This window comes from Thermobia domestica, chromosome 1 (assembly GCF_964235325.1).
Source record: "Thermobia domestica chromosome 1, izTheDome1.hap1.1, whole genome shotgun sequence".
In the NCBI taxonomy this organism is placed as follows: Eukaryota; Metazoa; Arthropoda; class Insecta; order Zygentoma; family Lepismatidae; genus Thermobia; species Thermobia domestica.
In genome coordinates this window covers 64,804,074-64,830,506 of record NC_137454.1, presented here as the reverse complement: position 1 = coordinate 64,830,506, position 26,433 = coordinate 64,804,074, and the positions used below count along the sequence as shown (strand labels likewise).

General features: G+C 36.3%; 1 protein-coding gene across 3 annotated transcripts in view; it reads right to left on the bottom strand.

Moving 5' to 3' along the window:
• Nucleotides 1–13,820: 13,820 nt before the first annotated feature.
• The window catches only part of Trf2 (TATA box binding protein-related factor 2), a 31,078-nt gene continuing 18,465 nt past the window's right edge, over nt 13,821–26,433 (bottom strand). For all 3 annotated transcript variants that reach the window (XM_081758007.1, XM_081758010.1, XM_081758018.1), the window contains exons 4-5: nt 21,805–21,899; nt 13,821–16,346 (exon numbers count right to left, since the gene is read on the bottom strand). In XM_081758007.1, coding sequence (XP_081614133.1) covers nt 16,132–16,346; nt 21,805–21,899 — 310 coding nt within the window. In that variant the 3' untranslated portion in view covers nt 13,821–16,131. The remainder of the gene's footprint in view (nt 16,347–21,804; nt 21,900–26,433) is intronic.

Below are 26,433 nucleotides of genomic sequence, written 5' to 3'. Positions count from 1 at the left end.
ATGGTTCATGGCCCGGTTCGCGTACAGGGGCAAACTTTGTCTCCAAAAGGTGGAGCGAAACGTCAAAACCAATGCTGTGTACTACCAGACTCATGTCCTCATTGAAATGTACCAGCTTGAAAACCTAGCATTGTACGAACAAGACGTGAACAAAGTTGAACTGCTCTAAGACAAGGCATGCGGCCACACGACGAAAACATTGCTGGAATTCTACCTCCATATGGAACAGGAAACTGGAATTTCGGAAATTCTCTTCTCTGACATTCCTTTCAAGTCTAGATGCCATCCCAATGGACTATTGTACTTTCGGACTCCTCAAGCTACGCTTATCCCATCGTCGAGTCCACAGTCTTCGGTGTGCGAAAAACCTGTAAAAAGTGAGACGCAGTCCCGTGCAACATAAACTCCGATGCCGGACAATAGTAGAGGTATCCTGCAGATCGAACACAACCGGTGAAACACGGCACTTCCATAGTAAGTGGCACATTCAAATTCGGCACAATATAAATGAATCAACCTCTGTACAGTGGGTGTAACAGTGACGACGCTAGAGGGGATAAGGGAGCGAATATGCCCCGGAGAGTACGCCTGCTTCAGACATTTAATTATTTTCGGTATATATATATATATATATATATATATATATATATATATATATATATATATATATATATATATATATATATATATAAAGCTTGCCCCCTTTCTTCAAGAAATGTTAGCTGATGTAAACACATCTCATCCAAACTCTTTAATTGTTGATAGGTGATCAAATTAGGGTGTGGTTTCACACTGTTGTGATGAAACACGCCTTTAAGCTTAAGCTCTGGACGTTCCTGATAGCAACTCGGAAAACAGACTATAGGCCAGTAGGTGAACACCCCCTCCCCCTTAAGGGAAAAATTGTCACTTGGCACACTGGTAGAGGATTAACATAGAAGAAAATGCTTGTTGCTAAAATGAAAGTGTATTCTTTGCCAGAAAAAGCCCTATAGCGTCATCAGGATGGTTTTCGCAGTAACGGGACCAAATTTAAAACTTGCCACGAAATTCACTGAATCAAGGCAATGTGTTTTTGAAACATGTTTTCCAGGTCAGGAAACCCAATGGTCACCAGTAGAATGCTTTATCACTCACTTGGAAATGAGAGTTTATATGCTCTATAAACACAGAAAACTCAAAGTGAAAACTGGGTTTTGCCGTTAACTTAGTATAGGGACATTCCATGTCAAATCAAGTCATCAGACTTGACCATCTCAGATTTTTGTAAAAATTGATGTACAGCTTTATTACAGTGGGAGATGAAAAAATCCCAAATATTACCTTCCCCCTGAAAGTGTCTTCATACAGGGTGTTCAAAAATGTCCAAAAATTGTATTTTTTCAGTTACAGTGATTATTAAAAATTGTCATAAAATGGTTAATGTGTGCACTAGAAACGTGAAACAAACACCATTGGAAAGCTTAAAGATTGCTCTACAAGTTGTACTATATTGAAAAAAAAACCCTGTAAAATAAAAAAATAACCCTTCAAATATTCAAATTAAGATTTGAATTTCGCATAGAAATGTCCCTCTGAATTTGTTAAAAATTGTTCAGATTGTAGTCTCATATTGAATTGAACTGAATTTCTCTTTATTTCAGCGGGCGAGGTTCAGCCGGAGGCTGCTCTGCCACCTAACCCTTGTCATCATTACAAAGAAAAGAAAGAAAAAAATAAAGACACAAATAAGGTACATGGGCATTCAATGGGATCAATTCAAAATTCAACATAAACCAAGCATTTCACGATATTGACCATGTGAATGTATGGGTTCAGATCGATAATCATTTGCCTGGAGTTATTTACCTGCAGCATCAAAAGAATTTATATTCAATTTCATTTGTTTCTTGGTGTATTCATTTGAATTTACACAATTATCCACCTTTCGAGTTATTTAGAGAGGTATTACGTTTCCGAACAGTACTCAATACAAGTCATTATTCTTGTTTTTTAGTATGGATGTTTCTAAATTTATATTGGCTACATTGATACATGTTATTTTCATTCCTTTGTTTCAGGATTGCTGTCACAGATATGTGGAAGTGGATAATTGAAATAGGAAAAAGAATTTATTGACTAATTGTTTGTGCTGAAAGTGTGTGAAGTGATTATGAGTAGTATCACTGTTTCATAACACATTTGATACAAATATTGTGAAAGGGGGGAAAACATATCCCTCCCTTTCATAATGTTCTGTAATAGCAATCCTGAAACAAAGGAATGAAAATAACATGTATCAATGTAGCCAACATAAATTTAGAAACATCCATACTAACAAACAAGAATAATGACCTGTATTAAGTACTGTTTGGAAACGTAATACCTCTCTAAATAACTCAAAAGGTGGATAATTGTGTAAATTCAAATGAATACATCAAGAAACAAATGAAATTGAATATAAATTCCTTTGATGCTGCAGGTAAATAGCTACAGGCAAATGGTTATCGATCCGAACCCATACGTTCACATGGTCAATATCGTGCAATGCTTGGTTTATGTTGAATTTTGAATTGGATCCCATTGAGTGCCCAAAATACAACTTTGTGGTGTTTTAGTACACATATGAGACAATCTGAACAATTTTCAACAAATTCAGAGGGATATTTCTCAAATTCAAATCTTAATTTGAATTCTTGAAGGGTTATTTTTTTTTTATTTTACAGGTTTTTTCAATATAGTACAACTTGTAGAGCAATCTTTAAGCTTTCCAATGGTGTTTGTTTCACGTCTCTAGTGCACATATTAACCATTTTATGACAATTTTTAATAATCACTGTAACTGAAAAAATGCCTTTTTTGGCATTTTTGAACACCCTGTATGGGGACACTTTCAGGAGGAGAGAGGTAATCACGGAAACCTTGTTCAAACTTTTTTTTTTTTTTTTATCAATAAGCCTAAAGGTCACTATTAGAATGCTTTACCATTCATCTGGAGTTGTCAAGAGCACTATAAAGTCATCGACTGTAGACGGTTTGAAAAAAAATACCATGAAACTTGGCACGAAATTTATCGAATCGTTTTTTTTTTTTTTTTTTCAGTTTTAGATTTTCTAGGCCCAAACTTCCAGAGATCAGAATTAGAATAATGTAGTAAGTACCTGGCAGCAGACAGGTTTTGGCTCTATGATGTCATCAGCTGCTCTTCCTGTATATATGGTGGTGAAAAGCGTTTTGACCTATTGGCCCACCGCTTGTGTTTTAAAAAAGTAAATTATATATCTTTTTGAGCGAGTTTTTGATATTATTTAGTAATAGTAGCTGAGTTTTTCTTTAGCACGTTATTTTGATGTTCCAAGTCTTTGAAAACGTTACTACTTACGTTACGAGCTATGCGTAAAAGCAGCGCTCAATCATCGGTTAGTTTACTCAGTAAAGATAATGAAAAGTTACTAATGCAGACACCATAGGTTGATTTAATAGCAGATCAGCTGAAGTGCCATGAATCTTCATAGAATATTTTAATGTATATAGTCAGGTCAAGATGTATCGCTGTCTCCAATTCCAGAACCTGAGAGCATGCTCTACTCGGTTTGATGAAGTTATGAGTTCTGCACTTTAGTAAAGTTACGAATCGTCATTCTGAGGAAATCCGATATGCTGCTTGCAGATTCTTCCGACAAAGCTTCTGCACGCGGTGGCCATGATATATCAGGCGTACTGCTGAATGCAGCAATATGATGTCTCAAAATCATTGCTGGCTCTTCCACACGTGAATTCTCTAATAACAATGCTTATGCTGCGACTAGAAAGAGATTTTTCTTGAGGTATCCAGGTAACGACGCAAACCTAAAACGGATACAAATTATCCATTTTGTATCCTTGATTGTAATGTTGTGGGCCGTAATGTAGCTAAAGTCCTCTAAGAGCAGTTGACTTCACTTTCCCATTCTTCAAAATTTCTCCAATATATTTACATAGCTTTTCAAATGTTTTGTGTGCGCTGCAACCATTTCCAAAGTGCTTTCGCTTGAACCAGATTGATTTCTTACGGGTTGTCGAGTGAGAGTTCCGACAAGGTTCGTAGTATGTCAGCTCATCTGCTATTAACCTTAGAAGGACCAGCGGGGAGGGGTATAACTGTCCACACTTAAATTTCTTGTTTTCATCTTAAATGTTTGTGACCACCTCCATATCTTTGTATCAGTAAGTGCCTAAAATAACACTTTCCATGGGAAAAGTATTTTTTCTGCTTTCTTTCTGAGTAATAACTGAAAATACTGACGGTGACACAAAATAATCTCCCTCCCCCATGTCCAATTTCAGATAATGAATATTAAGATTTTTTTGTTTAATTACAACCTTTAGCTGGCAACTCAGTCGATATATAGTTCATAAATATAGACTGTCTACAGCTAAAAGTAGACGAATGTTAATATGGGACAACTCACTAGGTTAACTTACAGAATCCTGGCAACGCCATTCTAGATAATTATCCTGTCTTTCTTGGGAGAACAGTATATTCGCACAATCCGAAATCAACATTTTCAACAACTTTAATGTAAAATGGAATAAAATTATTGTAGCACCATATATTCGCATAAGAAAGAAAACAGTTCGTAAATAAAACTAATTTTACAATTCTGAACGAAGTGGTTGCTATGAAAAGCGTTATTTTCTTATTAGTTCGGCTCGCGACAGTAAGTTGGAGAAATATCTGTATCGTCTCTGACGAAAACTTGTGCAGTTCGTAAAAAGAAAATTCACTTTTATATATATATATATATTCTTCCACTTTTAGACTTTCATAGCAAAGAAAAATTATATTCGAGAATAAATGTTTCCTAAAGTGTCTTGTACACTTGAGGTAAAAAGTAATTTAGAGCCAAGAATCGTCACCATATCTTTGAAATTCCTGACTCTTAACATAATTTCCTGACTTTTCCCGGTTTGTCGCCACCCTGAAGTGAGATTCGTCTACGCTGATACTCAGTTACATCGTTTTGCTACATCCAAAAACCAAAAATTCCTCCAGTTTCGTGGAAACTGCTATACAAAAACCGAATCAACTTTTGCAAAAGTACCCACTAAATGATTTTCTCCAGTTTCGAAGTTCGCCAAATCACCATCTCGCATGATATTCACTCTATACTTGAAAAATATATATTCATATACAAATGTCGTGACTGATGCCCTGTGTTACAAATGCAACATGTAATAATAATGAAAAACTTTTATCCATGCTTCAAAATGGAATTTCTCAAACTCCGTTTTTACCTGTCCTTGAAGTATTCGACATCTTAGTAGTTCAGTTTCGTAATATTCCATCTTATCCACAGTCTAGGATCTACGAGGTAATTTGTTCAAAATTTCAATTTCTTACGCCACTCAGTTTCAGAGTTTTGATGAGAAAAAAAAAAAAAAAAAAACTCAATCTTCTATTAAGGGCATTTTTACAGTTAATGAGGAAAATTTCCACAAAATTCCAGACTTCTATGCCTAAATATTTCGGAGATATGGCCAACAGCTAGAAAGAGTTTAACCTCTTCCCCTTACTTAAGAACGAATATCGCAAAACCCAATCGTAAGTAAACCCTAAGATTTATTAGCATTGTTTGTGAAAATTATTGTGAAGTCCCAAACGAAATCCCATTTCGCTCCCTCAGGTGTAGCATTTTGCAAAACCTTGTCAATACCCATAGCGTACGACTCGTGATTCAAGTTTCTAAACTGATGAATGCTCCATTTATGTATATTCACAAGATAGACCATACTAGTATCTTGATACACCCTTGTAACTTTTAAACTAATATACAAGTAACGCTGAAATTTAGCACCATGTACATCCACAGGGGTACACTGACATACTCTGCAATACCACCAGGTTAACAGTGTTGTCAATCCAAAGTTTTATTTTTTCGAATGGCACCACGTCAGGTTACTACATATGTCAAACGATAACTTACAATATTAGATTTATTATAATGTTAAAACTAAAGTTGCTACACTATGACAAACATCCACATTTTGGAGGCCTGTATAGCAGTAATAATGAGGTGAGACGGACGGGGCACTGCACATCCAAAGAATTTTAGTGTCTTGTACTGTGATCATTAGAGGTCGGCGCGGATGCGGATATCCGCATCAAAATTGGTATTTGCGGATATATATCTCTTTTCTGTGCGGATAGCGGATAATGTTTCCTACATTTTTTCTACCTAAAAAATGTTGTGAATTTTCTGATAATGGTGGAATGAGCACTAGAAATGTTCGTTTTGAATTAAAAGTTTTAAAACCAGTTGAAAAATACTAAAATCAAAATACAAGTGTGTTTGAACCTTGTGACTCAGTGACAGCAAAAGGACAAAAAATGACATGAGAAAGTTGTCCTTTTATTGCTGTTTTCAATATTTTTAGCAGCCGTTTTGTAGGTGAATGATATCTCTGACCTAAACAGAAAGAAACGACAGGCCCCATCGCTACTCCTCAAGTACCGCTATTTGCTGAAAAAAGAAAAATAATTGCCGCCAAAGCCCCTCTGATAAAGCTGAAAATTTTCAGACCATTCGCCTTGAAGAGGAAGAAATGTCTTCAAATAAAGTTTTTCTAGCCTGAGAGGTCAGGAACCAAAACACTAATTTAAAACACCGCATCCCCTTCCATAAACTGACAACTGGTCAACAGAATTATCTTTGCCTTTTGTGACAAACTAGCGCGTATGTCACCGAAATAGTAAACAAATCACATCATACGCTCATCTTTCTCTCTCCCTCTCTCTTAAAAAAAAAAAAAAAAAAAATCACTGTTTCCTTTGAAGTACAGCAGATACTGAATGCACATTTGTGACCCCACAGATTTCTCTTTTCGGAGAGATGCCATGGACCTCAATGAACATTCCAAGGGATTGGAGTTTTATAACAGCAATTGTTTCTCTCTCTCTCTTTCTTCTTGTGTGTATATGTATATGTATGTATGTTCTGGGCCTCTGGTAAAGAAAGAAAGAAAGAACAACCAATGAGTTGTTTCTCCTACCCTAAATGTGTCCAACAATGAGTGGGCGCTGCAAAGGAAAGCAGTAAATTCTAAACTTCCTCCATTGTCTCTTCCCGAAATTAACGGTATAGACTTTCTATTTGTATTCGAAGTTATTTTCACTTCTATAGTTTCAGTAAAAGGTTGGTCGTGAATCTACTGATTAACATGGAATCCGAACCACATGAGCTCCCGCCAAGAATTCAACCTAGGTCTCCCACGCCAAAGGCGCGTACGCTAACCGCTTAGCCACGAAGGAGCTTGGTCGTGGAAAGGATACATTGTATTGCGTTGTTAGTTTCGTCACTTATTTTTTAAATTTAGTGCAATTACTGGTGCTAGTGTCAATTCGGGAAATGTGGATGTGTTTACGGTCCTGTGATTAATTTTTATTTCTTAATAACGATTATTTCTATTTCGCCCTTGTGTTTAGAACAAATGCTCCCGTTTTTTTTTTTTTTTTTTTTTTTATGAGTTTAAAAACTTAGTGACGTGCTCTAAAATTAGTCGATCGAGGGGATATTACCTACGTGGCATTATTTTGGTCCGATATCTGCATTTGAAGATCTTGGGTAAGTACATAAATCGTTCATTAATTTCTAATTTGTATCTGCACGGTTTATATTACATTTTATTTATCGTAGTTGGTATTTGATCACGAGGAAACTGATATATTGTTTCGTTTGATTCAGAAAACTACGTGTATTATAGAATATGTAAGTTGTATATATTTGCTACCTCATTATCTGCGGATGCGATATTTTGTATCCGCGCAGACCTCTAGTGATCATGATAGGATTTCGAATGAAAAAGAACAAAGTCACAAGAGTTGAAAATTCGACTTTTTCCAGACGCCTTCATTTCGAAAAACTGCGCAGGTAGGTACCTCACCAAAACACAGATAGTTTTCAATATATATAAACGATTTGAGATCTCAAACCGTTCTGGAGATATAGTACATGCTAGTAGTTAGCAACACTGCTTCAGAGAACTTTTAATTATACGTACCAAAAACAATTCTTGTAATGATATTGAAGGAAGAAAAATCAACAATTGTTTTAGAAGTTCCCACAAATACAGCATTTTAAACATTATACCAATCTTTACCATTGTTTCATATCTCTGGAACGGCTTGAGATAGTAAATTGCTCTAAATGGCATTATGATCTTCATGCCCATTGAAAACCATCCACATAATTGGATGTGAAATTTACCCAACACTTTTTTGTAATAAAGTCCTTTGAAACAAGTTAAATTTTCAATCCCTTATAATTTTCTTCCTCTTTATTCTTGCATTGTTATTGATGTAGAAGCCTCCGATTTTGATTTGTTTTCGTTGTTGGTGCTACTGATAAGTTTTTGTTTAACATATAGTTTTGGAATTTGTAATAACTGGCGCAGTGTCATTTGAAAAATATAACTGTTGGATTGGCAAGATTGTTAATCTGGTTGTATTGCAAAGCATGCAAAATGCTCTCAATATTTGCATGGTACGAAAAGAGATGAGTAAAGGTCAGACTTTTCTTTCGCCTATGATAGTCACAAAAAGTAAAAGTATTCATAAAAGCTAGTACATCGTACGAACTGCAAGCATTAAACGTTACATCTAAACGATGCATATGAAAAATTTTGTAGCAGTCGCACAACGAATCCCACAAACAAGCCAGACTTGTTGATACTCTGCCAGTTTAAGACGTTTTCTCGAACTTGAAACAATTTTACTATGAGGTGCTTCATGAACCTTCTGCTAAAATTGTTGTTTCAAGTTCGAAAAAACGTCTGAACTGGCAGAATATCAATAACCATGCTTTTGTTTGTGGGGTTGCGACTTACCACAACACTTTTCTATTGTCATTACTTTAAAAGTTATAAGGGCTACCAAAATAAATAGCCCACCTTATATATACACATGATAATGTTTTCAGCTGAAAAATTTACAGTGATTTTGTTTAATCACTACATGATTATTCAGTCAATTTAAAAATAGTATAAAATGTTATGTAATATGCCTGGATAAAAACCCAAATGTGTTTCATTATATATATATATACAGTGGCGGATCTAAGGGGGGAGCTATAGGGGCTATAAGCCCCTTGACGCTCAGGTATACACTGGATAAAACGGCAAAATATGGTTTAGCCCCTCCCTTGATCCGCCCATATGTATATATATATTTCAACCCACTTTATATCTCTACATTTAGAAGTCCCATTTTTATTCATTGTCTAAAACTCACGGAAGATTCTCCCTACTTCGTCGAAATAATTAGCCCCCAAAATATTATGTTCCCCGAACTTTAGTCAAATTGGCTTGTGCTTCAAAAGAAGCACTCAATAATGAAACCTTTTATATTACCTCTCTCTCTGAGTTAAATTTCTTAAAACTTCTTTTTAACTAGAGTACAGCACGTAAGGGAACTTTTCAACTTCATAGGACGAATAGGTTCAGAGATATCTAATCAAATTTCCCTTTTCACCCTTTTAAGTAGTGGATTTCACAAAGCACATTCTTGCCCGAAGTCTGGAGTCCGAGAAGAATATATTTTACAAAGTGCCTACGCCCCAAAATTTCTGATACAATACATGTTGAAAGGCGAGAAAAGATTCAATCTCTGCTTTTCTCTCCTTAAGCGTCAAAGTCAGTGAATCCTTTTATCCACAACGTTAAAATTCAAGAAAACATTTGTAGAAAATTTTAATTTGCTACTCCCAACTGTTTCAAAGATCTGGTGGACTCAAAGAAAACATCGAAGTCCCTCTTTTCCTTCTTAGAAATTGAATTTCGTAATCCGTTTTAATCTGCAAAGTAGCGTCCATGAAAAACATCTACATAAAAGTTCCATTAGTGAAACAGATTCGGAAATTCATCTATTACACATACGACATACGACTTACTTTTCTCGATGACTGCAGTCTGATTTCAAAGTAGTTCTTCAAATCTATACCCTGGCCAGTGAACGATGATTTCTGACAACTTTGCACAAGGCCAGCAGAAGACAATAGGTCAACCAACTTTAGGCTCAGAACCTGTCGCGTCTCCATGGTAGCCACCGCACACTGCCAAACTTTCACTCACCCCCCTCCCTCCCTATTGCCGTCCGTTCAGTCCAAGTACCTTTTATCTTTTGTTTAGAACTTCCGCTTTTGCGTGTTGTGTGAATATTGCGTGGGCGAGTTTTTGTTGATTCGTTAAAACGTGGACCTTGAGAGAAAATGGCATCTGCAATCAGAAAAGAGAAACGTGTTGTTTTAAATAGTCAATCTCGAGGACTAGTGTATAATTTGCGGGAATATTTTGAGTCGGAAAGGAAAAATGGAGGATCATTACTTCAACTTTCTAAGGTTGTGCAGAGAGTGTCTGTAGCCCTGCATATCGGAACAACCACAGTGGGTGATATCAATAAAACGGAGAAGTTACTCATTACGCCCAATTTTGAAGTAGTTACTCGCATTGGTATCAATTAAAAGAGAACTGAGCACTAGTCGTCTCGGCCGACCTCGGAGAACCCCCGCCCTTTTGAAGTAACCACACCTCTATTCTCGAGCCGAGTAACTACTACGCGTTTGATATCAATAAAAATCAAAGACTCGTCTGTGATGCTAGTAACTTCTCCAAATTTGTGGAGCAAGCTAAATAGGTGACTCCGTGCGAAATATGGCAGAGTATATGATTGTTTTATTACGTAGAAAAATTTATAAACTGCATAGAAATGTTGGAAATGGAGATTACAAAAAGCATTATAAGTTTATGAAAGAAAATGTAGTGATTAGCACAACATTTTTTAAGGAGAATCAACCGAAATTCGGGGTGGTGGACTACGTAATGATGAAAAGATGCGGGTTTTCTTCAACGGCGCCGATCCTGTGGGGGCCCGGGCCCCCCAAAGCTCATGTGGGCCCCCTATTGTATTTATGAATATACAATATTTGGCATAATTAAAGTGCAATTTGTCTTAAAATTCCGATATATATACCTTCTGCATCTGAATGCCCTCTCCCCCCAAATTTACAGAGAAATCGGTGCCCTTGGTTTTATTGCGTTACGTGAGTGATCCGGGATTCCAGGTCGGAATGTCAGGGGATTCTGGTGTGGCTCAAAGTACTGTCTATGACTACCTGAAAATGGATTGTTTCCGGAAGTGTGCGTAATATACAAACAGCAAAGGCAGAGTGGCAAGAACAATATACATTTCCGGGTGTTATCGGAGCACTTGACTATATACAAGTGGCATTAAAGAAACCTAGTATTTTGGAGAGTAATACGTTAATATAAAGATTTTTCGTGGCTAAGCGGTTAGCGTACATGCCTTTGGCATAGGAGACCCGCGTTCGATTCCCGGCAGGAGCTCATGTGGTTTGGATTCCACGTTAATCAGTGGGTTCTGTCTCATATAGGCACGCTACTGAAAAGGACGTTAAATTAATAATCAACTCAACTCAACGTTGATAGAAAGGGTGTATACATGAGAATGTATTTTGTTTATGTCAAGGCGAAAGGGGACACGTATGGTGTGGAAAATGCAATCAGATGGACGTGATTTATGACGTGGGTGGCTGGACTTTTTTAAAAAAGAAAACAAAGGAGCCAAGTGTCTGATTTCGTTCTTAAAGCCAAACAATCTACAAAGACCTTGGACAACACGTGATATGTGCTTGTCGTGTTAATCTTGATATTGCTGGATTCCAATCAACATCCATCAGCTCAAATAGGTTCATTCCCATGGTTTCAGTATTACTTTCTTCTTTCCCGTTTTTTTTTTTTAAATTTATTTTTTTCTTTTTTTTTTATTTGTGTTTTATTCTCGCTCGAATATTAAAGATTCTCTTTTGAATTTGTGTCTCAGTCGTAGATGTATTTGATATTTCGTTGCATTTCACTGTAATTACCTTCAAAGTTTCGGCTTTCCTTCGTTTACTTTCTGGAAGCTGTGACTTTGAAAGTACCACTGGAAACTCTTTTAAAATATCCACAAATGCACTTTGGTTGAAGCTATCGTTGCTACTTGCCCGTTTCATGGCTTTTAAGATACTACGCCATAGGTTAAAAACAACGAAATGACTGCGCGATGAATGGGAGAAATGAGTAATCACTTCTTTTATTGATACGACTCAGTGCTACGTGCAGAGGAAGCGCGAGTAAACGTTCATAAAACTGGAGCAGACTAGACCTGAGTAGTGGCTTGTTTTATTGATACGAAATTGAGGGAAGAGATTACTCCAGGTGTAGTTACTCCGATTCTCGAGCAGGACTTCTCAGGAGTAGTTACTTATTTTTATTGATATCACCCAGTGACAAGGATCACTAAAGAAAAGTGCCCACAAAATTTGAATGAGCCTTCAGGGGTGTTAAGAACTCCGAAAAAAGACTTTCAAGAGTGACAAATCTGGATGCATTTCAAAAAGATGCCATCAGCCGGCATCTTTATGACTACTACCAGCGAAAAGAATTTCCCACCCGGATAAAACTACTTGTTTTCACTTAAGGATGGTGGCTTGTTCGATGGGGGTAAAACTAGTTTATTGTTGGTATTGAAGGGTCTTGGGTTCAAATGGAAGTGGGCGAAAAGTTTTGTTGGAAAGAACAGATGTTGCTGCCAAAAGATGCCAGTTTTTGTGGGACATTTTACAAGACATCGAGAAAACATCGTGTGGATAGATGAAACACGGATTAATGAAAATTATACTAGGTCGCAGAGGTGGACGGATGATACCATTGCAGGCACAACAAAAACACCTTTTGGAAAGGGCAACCGTCTCATTCTGTTACATGCAGGTTCATATGAGGGTTTCATACCGAATACCTTACTGCTGTTTCAGTCAAAAACTATCATGAAGAGATGGCGGGCGGGAGGGGGGGGGGATTTTATGACTGGTTTCTCAACTCACTCTTTCCAAATATAAAGCCCAACTCCATCATTTTGATGGACAATGCGTCCTATCATTCAGTACAACTATGCAAAGCCACTACACTAAGCAACAGAAATTTTAGATTGGTTACAGAAGAATAATATTCCAGGTTTCAACGCGTCAATAACAAAAATCGAATTTATGCAAATAGTAAAGCTTCATAAACACAGATATGTACTACACACAATAGACAAAATAGTTAAGGATAACGGGCACAAACCAATTAGGATTCCTCCGTTTCATTGTCATTTTAATGCTATTGAAATGATCTGAGACCAAGTGAAAGACTTTGTAGCAGAAAACAAATTGTTCACGTTTACATCTGTGCGAAACCTTGTAGAAAAAGTTTCACCAGAACAGTAGCAAAAAGTAATTGATCATACATGGGGTGATATAAGAGTGTGGGAATCGGAAGATATTTTGCAAGAAAGAGTAGGCAGACTTATATTGCTGTTATCGTATATGGGTGACCAAGAAATATTAATACTATACAATATATTGTGTTTTTCACTCGTTGTTTCATTAACAATTAGTATGGAATGTTAAAAATCCCGCCGCCCGCATAGTCCGGCGCCCTCAACGAAGAAGCAGTCGTCCTCGCGAGCTGACCTGTCAGAAATCATCGTTCGCCGGCCAGGGTATAATGATCCACTAAAATTTTTTTATACATTTTAGTAACTTTTACTCATGTACTGTAATTTCGTCATAAATACATTTGGAAAGATTGTTTTAATTTTTCTATTATCTTATTACTTGAATTATTATTGAGATTCAGATGACAATACATTTTATTTATCCGAGTTTCTATAAAAAGAAACGTATACCTTATTGATTTTATGTTCAAAATCAAGCATATTTTTCAACTTATAATAGTGGTGCTTAGTCAATGATAATTAAAACGAGTTTGGCCTGAGTGAATGTGAAAAAAAAGACAATTTATTACAGGCAAGTTGGTGACTTGCTAATTGCCTAAACGTAAATAAATTCATAATTTATAAAAGTATTAAATACTATTTTTCTTTTCTTAACAAATACTCATTATAACGTATCTTAAATACACAGAATCACACTTCTTTCAAAATTCACACAGGATGTTTGTTTTTAAATATACTTTGGTGTTGAAAAACACAATACACAAAAAAAAGGGATATGAAAGACGAGAAAAATTAGAAAAAAAAAAAAAATACTCAACACTTGCAACTATGTTATCTGAATAATCTATACAAAAAAAAATGCTTAGGTAACAAATGAAACATTAATTATGTCACAGAAACAAAACAAATGTTTCAGTTTTCAATAACATTGTTCACGATACTCAAAGTGTATTGTTTGTAAATATATATATAATGCTTTCATATATTCCCGCTTACAGGAGGTGGTCATCTAAAATGACTAACAAAGGGTTGAAATGAACAGATAAAACACTCAATCCAAAGGAACAACACGATGGAAGAAAAAATCATGCGTTTTCATTTCTTTGAAACTACATACTCATCGATCATAACGCTAAATTTCTTGTCAATAATATAATAATAGTTTTTCCTTAACGTACTTTTTTTCTTTAAATCTTTTTGTTTTCACCTTTATGAGATGCTCTTACAGCCATCTCAAACAATTGTCGCCACATCACATTACAGTTCTTGATCCCAAAATTCATTTCGTTTAATACCTCCCTTTCCTCAGTGACTTAGAATACAAGATAGATTAAAATTAAGATTGTTGAAGATGAGACGGGGGTATTAACAAGCGAAAAAACTTTCACATATATATATGTATATATGTACATACATACATATATGGTGTGTGTGTGTGTGTGTATGTGTAAAATATCAACATGAGACTCATATTCAAAATACCTAATAATACATTCTCCCAGTTCAACTACCATCCTCTACCAAGTTCATTGCCTCATTCAAAAGAAAATCCTATTAATCACTACACCATAATGACCACCTGACAGGATTTTCCCCACAATGCAGAAGCAGAGCCTCTTTCGCTGTGAAAAGGATTTACATTCCTACATCAGAAACAAGCGATCCCATACAATACTGTGAACCTACTCACAAAAGAAAATCATTCTCTAAGAACAAAATGAATGCCTTATGCAACAACACTAAATTAAGAAATTCTGTTGATGTTTCTAAGCTCCCTAATACTTCTGTCCCCATCTCAATATCCACCACCTTCCTTTTTTTCCTTTGTTCTAAAAAAAAAAATTAATTAAATTAAATTAAAAAGACTCCTATTGCTTTCTTCCTTATTATTATTATTATTACTCTTGTGAAACTTAATAGGATTTTTCTCCCTAAACCACAAGAACTTGGTAAGGACACTTCTTGATGTATATATTATTTTCTTCTGACTTCACTCTTTTTTAAATCTTGTTTAAAAAATAGGCACAGCAAAATTTTCAGACTTTGAATACATACATTAAGTTACAAAAACATCCCACTTCACTTGTTGGTAAAAATCCTTACATGATATAAATCGAATCTTTATCATTATTTTTTTTTATCTTTTTCATATATGTATATATTTAATGTCACTCTTCTAATCTCCACGCACGTTCAGTAAATAAATAATTTCACAGTTCATCAACGTAACAAACATGAAGTAACTGTAATACAGAAACGAGTATTCTCTATACCTCCATGAGCAGAGCTCATGAAGCAGTAATAATAATAATATTATAATAATAATAAAACACCAAACATGCTCTTTTTTTTCCTTTCAATAAAGACATACTTCAAAATGTACTCACTAGAATTATACTACGATAATAATAGAATAAAAAACACAGGTGGGTTTGTTTCGTTCATTACGATGCGGAACAAAAATAGTTGCAAAAAGTGATTTTTTGTTACTTCAGTCTACAACCGTTGGCTATTTTTGGCCAGCTTGGTATTACAGATTTAATACTTGAATTAAAAAAAAAAAAAAGTTTCAAGAGCATTTTTTCTGCTTTCTCAAAACTACACAAACAAGGCAATACACCACACACTATACAAAGCACAATAAACACACTACTCACATTTGATTTGTTCTTAACTAGGTCATAGTTCACACGCAGTTTTCTATCCTTTTCACAGATCTATCGCGTTTCTAGACACACACACACTCTCACGCACTCATTCGTTCTCACACAAAAACATTTAAACAAACAAACGAACAAACAAAAAAATGATAGAAGTTTCATGAAAGAACGATCGATCATTCAATTCCAGCTTTCGTCACTGTCAAAGTCCTCCTCCAAACATTCTTCATCGTCCTCCTCTAACTCGATGTGTGCTAGCTTTCGTTTGACACCGTGCTTTGTGAAATTTGCACTGGGAGCAACATCTTTGTCCAGCTCCGATGGCTCTTTCCTAAATTCATAGACTAGAGGAAATATGTGTTCAATAGCAGCCTGGACATCTGCAACACGAGGTGCTGAAACAAACAAACAAAATTACGAAATTCATCGATACAGGAATTATATAAATGAAATTAAGACTAAGTCGGCTGGTAATTTCGGAATATAATAGCTGATATTGCAAATATATTCCGTTTATCTTTAATAATTACGAGCGCTAAAAAGAAAGGAGCGGTAACACATCCATAAGAGTACAAAACCCTTATTATAAAACGTACAATGTTTACAAACTTTTACTGTAATCTCTTAGCCATATTTATGATCTGCGGACACACTGCTGAATACCAGCAGCACTCTCATTTTTAGTGATATTCACGACAAAGCGTTTTATCACATGCACAATGATCTCCGGTGTGGAAAGCGCTGTCCTTTAAATGGTGTCTTCAGTTGGGGGAAGAGATAAGTCATAGACTCTCAGATTTAGGTTGTATGGAGGATGTTTAAAGATTTTCCACCCCACTGTTGGAGTAAGTCACCCACAAAGCAGCAATCGGACAAGCATTGCGATGTCCTAAAACAGGTAGTAGTATACACAATATTTACTGTTTGGTCTGGAGAAACCGCATAATAGGTCGCATGGTTTATTAAACTGTCATTTCAATTCTGGTTTGTACGGTTTCATCCACGCCAGTTATCCGATCCAGAAAGCTGTAGGTCCACTCTAATATAGCTTTGGTGATGAATGGGGCGCTAAGCCCCAATCCAATCAATCTCAGATAAAGCGTAAATGAAATAGTTAAGTTTTACATCCCACGGTTATGCCGTCTGGGCTAAAGGAGACGGTGATAATGAGAAATGAATGAAATGGTGGAATAAAGAAAGTAGGAAACGGGAGAGCCCCGAGAAAGCCCACGAATACAGTGTTTGTCTACCACAAAGTTCACTTGGTGCGATCTGGGATCGAACCAAGGACCCCACTGACCAGAGGTGAACGCTCTACCAATGAGCCATCGCGGGCCCTTCAATTAATCTAACAAAAAGCATAAATGTAATCTGGGTCCTACTTCAGTAAAACTCCAAATGGGTACCCTAGAAGTAGGGTTTTAAATTCTAGGAGGGGTCGAATTTCATATTTTCTAGGGAGGGCTAAACAGTAATGCTTGTACCCCATAAGAAGTCCACGTTACGGCAATGTTAGGGTGGTCCAATTTCACACCAACACTTCACAGTTAGGGTTGTGCGATATCCAGATTTGAATATCAAAAATCGATATCGACAAAACATCGAAACAAACGATATATCGAAAAAATACCAAATCTATCGAAGTATTGCCGTACCGAAACTATTGATGGAAAAATAAGTTCGTCTTTTGACAGTATGACAGTGTTTGCCCAATTATGTCCAAATTGTTAACGCTTTGTTTCTTTCTCTATACGTGATTCCGGGCTCGATCTTCAGTTCAATACTTGCCTCCGGATCCCACTTAACTAGTGGTAGGTCTAATCTTTTCAGACTTAGTGGTAGAGAGGCGTTCAAGTCCAATTAATAACTGAATAAAACCACAAGTAATCCAGTAGCGAAAGGTACTTAGATCATATTTCAAGGCTCATAGTGGTCTGGTCTCTTGTAAATAGATGAAAAGTAACCAAAAACATACGAAAAAGTGACCAAAATCTCATCATGTCCCTTTTTCCCTTTGTCAATTTCTCCATCGCCTCTCTCTGTTTGTTGTTTTATTTCATCTTTTTTTCTTTACTATTCTTTTTGAGCTTCCTCCTTTCTTAGGTTTTCTAAGTATGCTTTGTAGTTACGGTAAGCAGACTTAGCAGATGTAAGACGCTTCTAAATAAGTGGAACCGGTTCTGGTCCATTTCCGAATTTCTTTATCCCAGACATTATATATTTAACTTAGCATTGAGAGTTCTCAAAACCATGAAATATTCAAATTCATCACCTACTCTTAAGAAGAACATACAAGAAGCATAACACAAGACGAACATGATGAACCACATAAACACACACACAGAACGTTGAGCGGAGCGTTAACTATTACGAGAAAACTAAAAGACTATTACGATAAAAGAAAGAATAGAGACAGAAGGTTGTGAACCCCACCTTGAGAGCTTAAGCATCTACCAACTATCCACTGTGCTTTAAAAAGAATAAAAGCTTAAGTGAAAATAAAGCTGACTGTTTCACATGTGGCAGCAAGTACTGAAGCTTTCAGAAGAGTAATGAATAACAAGTTTCTGCCTTTTTTCATTTATTTTTATAATATTTTTCTTAGAAAACTGCATATGCAAAACTTAAACCACACGAAAAAGTCACTTTACCTCCCAAACAAGTAACTCTTAGTGACAAATTTGAAAAAAAAAAGTGACTCGCTATGAGCCATGATATTTTTTATAGGCTACACTCCAAAGGGCAGAATATAATTAACATTTTGCAGTGGCATAATTAGAAATTTATCAAGTGGCGGGTGGGGCCTCATAAACAATATATACAGAATTTTTGATCGGCTGGCGACAAAATATTTTAGTTTGGCAATATGCATTTGCATAAATTAGATCTGTGTACGAAAAAATGGAAAGATTTGAAAATTCTCGATTTTCATATACTGTATATAACTAAACAAGAGCTTAGTGATATTTTTAAAAACTTGACATTTCTTTTCTTTTTCTCTTTTTATGCTTTCTATCTGCACCCGCAGACTGCAAATTTTGATGCTTATTCTATAATAAATAAAAAAAAAATTAAAAAAAAAAATCTACGCATTGAAAACGATGAAAAATATAGCATATAATTAGTTTGCTGAAATCTTATGAAGGGTTAAATATCTTTCTGGGAAGTATTTTTTTTAAATGCAACTGTAGAATACTATTTTTTACGATAAACTATATAAAAAACGGATGGAACATACTGCATGTAAGCATAAGCAACATTTTTTTCAATATCACTGCACTAAGGGGCGGCGCTTGAGTCAGGTCAGCCCTCCAGGCCATACCACTGAATTTTTGTATATACATAGGGGGCCGCGTGGCTGCGGCAGAGCGTTCACCTCTGGTGCTTGGGGTCCCGGGTTCGATCCCAGCCACCGCCAAGTGAACTTTGTGGTGGGCAAACACCGTGTGCGTGGGTTTTCTCGCGGTTCTCCCGTTTCCTCCCACTTTCTTCATTCCACCATTTCATCCATTACTCATCATCACCGTCTCCTTTAGCCTAACCGGCATAACCATGGGACGTAGCGGAGATTTCATTTTTGTATATACATACTGCCTAACTATTGCTAGAGGACACACACATATTAGCCCATAACTTTTGGGAACATGATCCGAGTATATCAATTGACTAATATGAGTACAGATATTAGTCTAACTCTTTATGAGAAGATAGCTGGGATTCTCCGCCATGAAAAAAAAAAAAAAAAAAAAAAGTTATAAACCAAAAAAAAGACGGAAAGTAATATGGAAATAAGGCATGAAATTCAAGTTGCCCCAGCCACTGCAAAAATTAACAATTGCGAGGAAAGGAGGAGAAAGGAAATTGACTAGGGTCTATTTTTACAATACCTGGAGACCTGAAAGAAAGCTCCAAATTCTTGAGTTAGAAGGATCGGCAACCGATCTTGCTTGAAAGCAAGGAGCAGTAACCTATTACTGATTCCTACTCTGCAAATTAACAAACGAAAGAGAGCAACGGTTTTTTCGAAACGAAACAAGTTTTTGATCCACATGGTATGCAGTGCGATTACCGATGGGAGAGTATTGAACGCATTTGATGATTCAGATTCTACATTAAACTGTGGACCTACATCTTACATAGCATCAGTGCTAAAAACGGATGCAAAACTAAATAATAATAAAAAACAATATTTTTCTGTATATCCTGTTAAACGACTGTTTTGTTGAAATAAATGATTGTTCCTTCGAACTTCGTATCTAAGTTGAAAGATTGGGACTAATAAAATACAGTATCAAACGTTCCTACGGAGATATGTTGTCAAATAGGTTTAAAAAAGAAAGAAAAAAGAAGTTTTATTTAAGATCGCGGTATTCATGAAAAATAAACAGGATCGGAAAACTTACCTTTACGTTGAAATTTTACTTCTAAAACTAGCTTTATTACACAAAAAGTTTTACATCTGCTGCACAAAGGTTAATATATAATGCCAATGCTTAAAGTCAGAAAACGGTGAAAAATATTCCAAGTTATCAACGTGTCTTCGCTGCGCTTCTGTGGTGACGTAGTCGATTCGATGACAGTTTCCGAATGACAGTACGCTGATGAACAATTCGATTTCTGGTGAGAAGTTTGACTTGATTTTGTATAATATTATACATAACAATATTACAGGAAAGCAAAAATCAAAATGCACACAACGTAAGATCAGTGACAATTGTTTCACCTTCAAATCTAAATGTATCTCTGTGCATTTGTCAAGACTGAATTTTGAATTTAAGGTGTGCAGCTAGCATATAAATAGTAGTTGCAGATACTAACCGTAATGCTGGAGGCGAGATAGTATAGTAGGGAACGGTCTATACTGTGAGGGTTGATCTTGTATGATGATCTGTGCAACCGTCAACTGCACAGGATTCAAGATTGTCGTGGTTAGGAGCCCACACGTATTCAGAGATGTTTTCACCTGTGATTAGATTAGTGTCGTATTAAGAATTTGACTAACATGTGATGCTCACTTTTGTATTTGAAAACAAATTGCTTATGTTACCCAAGATAAAAAAAAAGGCCAGTCACAACTTTTCCGCAGGGTTATCCAACCACATTAGGAAAAATTAAGGTGAGAGAGAATAATTCTATTACCTTGATTTCGACTAATGTGTCTGAATAACGCTGCAAAAAAGTTGTAGCCTTTTTCGATTTAAATTGTGGATAACGTAAACAATTTGTTTTTAAATACGAAAGTTAGCATCACATGTTAGTCAAACTCTTAATAGACGCTAATCCCACGTGGAAACGTCTCTGAATGTGACTGAGAAACTCAAATGAACTGAAATTGCTCTCAGAGCTTGGCTATCCTTGTGACTGCAATGCAACTTTCCCCTCCTGTCCAACGGAATGTTTCAGCAACTTGCATTCACTGAATAATAGCAGTTGCTCAAATCTTGGATACTTGTTACTATACCTAGTCGGTTTATTTTTTGTCAAAATACTTCACGTACTGCGAAATATGGCCTACGCACTGTCCACGATAAGGAGATGGAAGTAAAGTCACTTTGCTTAGAATTATCAAATTCATGATATTCTACACATAACCTTTCTTCTTTCTTTCAAAAATCTGTAGTCATTGCTCCTCCAATAATAGTGAGAAACTTCATGAAATACAGCAGCAACATAATTTAAACGGCTGAAATACTTCTCTTTCACTCTAACACCAACTTCAACATTCTAATTTACCTCAAGATTTCAACTAAGATTTTAAGAGGCAAAACCTTATAATTTCAGTAAGAAATGGCTGGTTAGTTACAACTGTTGTTATTATCATAAAAGTGTTTCATGAAAGCGCTGTGTACTTACCAGTCACCGTGACACTGCCTGTTGAAAATATTTTGAGAGTTGCCTTTGGTTCTTTTAATTTGTAGGTGACTCCTGGATGAAGTTCAGGTTCGTAACTGAAATTATTACATGCAATTAGTTTACAATACTTGAGTAACCTAGCCAAATATATTTATCTCTATGATTCTTTTGCTCATTCAATGATAAAAGATATATATTAATACGTAGAATTTCTTATACGAGCCCGTTTTAAAATGCCAAAATAAATATTTCAACAAAATAAACAGAAGTACAGAAGTTGATTCATTTATATCGAGCCGAAATCAATGTGCAATTGTACGACGCATGCGCAACCCACTGCCATGAGATTGCCACGAAGCAAGCTACAGTATTTCGTTGGTCACACACAAGAGCAGTGGGGTAGAGCGTTAGGGATGTACCGATATGTCGGTTTCGGTTATATTGGTCACTTTTGGGAGTATCGGTAACGGCAAATGAACACCGATATTTAACGATACATTTTCCGAACTATTTTCAATTTGTTTAGTAATAACAGTGACACTTATATTTCATCGATTTCTTTATGCAAGTGTACGCCTTTGATTTGCACTATTGGTACTCAACTGATATTTTTAGTTCCTCTATGCCAAAATGCTGGTGAAGAAAAGTCAAAGGTCCTCAGTCAGGATCATGGGCGCCCGAAGAGAATTTTCTAGGGAGGGCCCATTCCATGGTTGCTATATTACGTCTGGTATTTCATACACGTGGTTTGCTATATTACGTATACAGTTTCGTGAATCAGGAGGACCAGGCCCCACCGTGCTCTCCTCCTTCGGGCACCCATGGTCAGGATAGCAGAACCGCCATTTGAATCCCAAACGAATCAAAGGTTTCGATTCAGAAGAAAATGCTACGGAAGAAACCCACAAGACGCTCACTTTGTCATTATTTTCTCCTACTTACTGGTTAAAAAACAATTAGTTCAAGTTAATAAATAGTTTTAACTTCCCTTAAATATCCCTATGATATGCACAGCAAGCCTGGTTCGACACGCATATTTTTTTACACAATAAAAATTTGGAACGGTAGTATCCGTCTGCATTATATGTATGTAGAGGTGTTTAGGGGAGGCATTTGCCTCCCCCCACTTTTTTGAAGTGACCCCTTAATGTATATAATTTTATTTGAGAATGTAAAATTTTTGTATGCATTACTGGTTCATAGAAAAAAATGCCGGCATATAATATTTGCCGTTGCGTGAGTACGTATTGGTTATTTGTCTTCCCGTGGCGGGAAGAAAGCTACAGGAATTGCGTTTTAACTACCACGGAAAATGATACAAAAATTAACCTTTTGGAGCGCAATAATTCCAGCGTACTTTCATCTCTTCTTACGAGGAATCGATATGTTAGTTAGCCGCTTTGAAATTAATTGAGAGAACATTTCGCAAGACAAGGAAAGTCTTTCACAAGTTATTCTTTAATTGCACAAAAATCAATAGTTCCTAAAATGTCTTCTCTTTCTAATAGCAACGAATATTGATTAAAGAGAGAGTAATAAGAATCAACTTCTACCCTTTTCATTGTTTTCTCTACAGCATTTATGATATTCAGCAGTTATAAATTGGTGATGAAAGAAAAAAATGTTTCTTTGCTTACTAGCAGACACAACAATGCCCTTTTCGCAGACGCAACAAAGAACTTTTCGTTGATTTTTTTTTATTGAACAGAAAACAAGAAAGAAACACTTGAGAATGCTCGAAGAGCATTGCCAGAACGAACTTAAAAATAATTATTTTTTTCGAAATTTATATGATTTTTATATTAAATGTATTTGATTAAATTAAATAAATAATATATTTACATATTTGGAACCTGTGTATTAGGGGATCTATTGAAAATGAAGATATAACCAATGGCCACTGGTTACTATTTGTTAACAAAATGTTCACCAACCTCTTCGGTATTGATAAACACCAATATCATCTCTCTAGAACTTACGATTCCTGAGATATGGCTCCTTAAATCTTCCGAAATCGTAACTTTTTTGGCCAATATCTGGGGAACAGTGATCACTGGCCAGTGGCCACCGGTTACTATCTAGTACCAAAATGTTCACCATCCTTTTAGGTATTGATCAACACCAATATCATCTCTTTGTCTTAGTTCCCGAGATATGGCTTCTTAAATCTCCCGAAATCGGAAATTTTTGGCCAATATCTTCGGAACTGCAAGTCATAGAGAGATGATGTTGGGATCGATCAATACCTAAGAGGATAGTGAACATTTTGGTACCAAATAGTGACCGGTGGTCACTGACAAACTGGCCATTCGCCAAATCACAATTTTCCAGACAGAATTTTAAGATGTTCATACGCAAGGAAACAAATCTTTTCTTGATCTTCATTGTTTAAGAGTACAAAAGGCTAATACCTACTTGCGTTGCTCTTATCAATTTACTTAATAAAATATGAAATAAGATATACAGTATCCTATTAAAAATAGTATCCTATTAATTATACAACCTTTCGCAAACGAAGTGTTAGAAACAATCAAGCAAACTAACACTGACATACAAATATTCAGATCATGTCTTGCTCCCCCCCCCCTTTTAACGTCCAATCACCGCCACTGTATGTATGTAATAGTAAATGCAATGTAACTATCAAAGTATGTTGTCACTCTAAATATCATTGACTCTTAGAATTAGGTTTACACTATATAATTATTTGCTGCTTTTTAGTTCATTTTATGTGAGCTGGATTAAATTTAGAGGAAATATATTTTTTGTGTAAAATCTAATATGAAATTCTGATTTTTGTCTTTCTATGTCAAATTTTGGCCTTACATCTAATATACCCTATTACAATGTTGACCATTTCATTATTCTGAAAGTTCCTGATAATATATAAGAAATGTGTCCACAAGTATCGGTTTCGAGCATCGGTACATCCCTAGGTCTGATTCTGTCAAAACTGGGAGGAATTCATTGTGGCCTTTCCGACGCTAAGTTCACGGCGTCGTGTCTCTTAGGAATCTGTTAAGTGTGTAAAATTTCGTGTAGGTCGTGCCACGGGGTCGTGAATCGTATTATATAATCTTGGGTCCACCACACTGACCCATGAAGCTAGAAAAGCGACCTACCGTGAAGAAAACGCGTGGTTCATCGTATGGTGACCTCCAAAAATCCACACACACAGTGTGCGATGACCAGCACACGCCACACCTCGCGGGCAATCGTGCGATTCACATGGACTTACGTCTCGCGGTCGAAAAACAAACCGAGAGAAGCTGTATGAACGTCTCCCGCGGGTGACCCATGGAAGTTTGTTGTTTGTTGATACCCTTGATGAGGCGTGTAACAGACTGTAGTAAAGTTCGTGCCACTACATACAGACCTGTTGACGCCAGGAACCGAAGCACGTTCTTTCGCCAGTGTGCAGAAAGGTTTCGCAAAAATCGTTCATGATTGTAGTCGGTTTCTCGTACTCGCACTAACTGCATCTTCGAAAGGTCAAGCAAAACGTCAAAATCAATGTTGCGTACTGTCAGACTCATGTCCTGACTGAAATATATTAGCATGAACTCTCAGCATTGTATGGACAAGACATGAACCAGATTGAACTGTAACAAGACCAAGCATCCATCCATACGGAGAAAATATCGCCGGAAGTCTATCGCCATATGGAACAAGGAACTGGAATTCCCTTTTCTGACATCCCTGTCGAGTCCGGACATGTGAATTGTTGTGCTTTCAGACTCCTCAAGCGACGCCTGTCCCATTGTCGAGTCCGCACCATCTCCAGCTTATCGAAAGCTGTAAAGAGGAGTGGGACTCAACACTCATGGTCCAGTTGCAACGCAGTCTCTTAGGTAAGTGGCATATTCAAATTCTTCTTAATATAAATGAATCAACCTCTGTATAAATACGGAACACCTAAATAATATTCACAGTCTTCCAATCATATTTATATTAGAGTATATGTCGGGTATCGCTGTAACCTTCATCAGCACCTATTCTTAAAAAGCTTGATTCATTACATAAGCGTTGTAGATGCTGTTACACTGTGAAACATTTTTGAAAAACAGGATCATCTGGAGCCACTTTATATTTCTTTCCCCGTTACTCTCACTGATATAAAGATGCTTGCAAGAGACAAACAAATGAATATCATTTCGCAGTATAAAACCAAGACTTCCAAACTATGTGAAGTCAATACTCAAACATGAAGTAGTGCCTGTAGTACTGGCTGCAACACAGTAAGATCTAAAATCCAACCTGTTCCTCGGACGCTGAATCCATATCAAAAAGTCATTAGTCGCTATCCCTTATTGTTTTTGTTCTATAGCAATAAGAGTTGAAACTAAAAGTCGTTTATTTCAACCACTGCTGGTTTGAATAAAACGTTAAAGGAGGAAATAGAACCTATTCTTGGGAAACTGAATCAACTGCAAAAAAAGCCGCTTTCTTTATATTTTTTTACCGTTTTGATCTACGGAAATATACGTATATTGAAATCAGAAGTAATTTGAACCACTTCCGGTTTAGGTCGAATGTTGTGGATAGTCATATGTTCGTTGTCTTGAGACGCTGAATAGTTTGCAAAAAACTCTTCTCGTTATCGTCAAGTCGTTCCTTCATCGACACCTA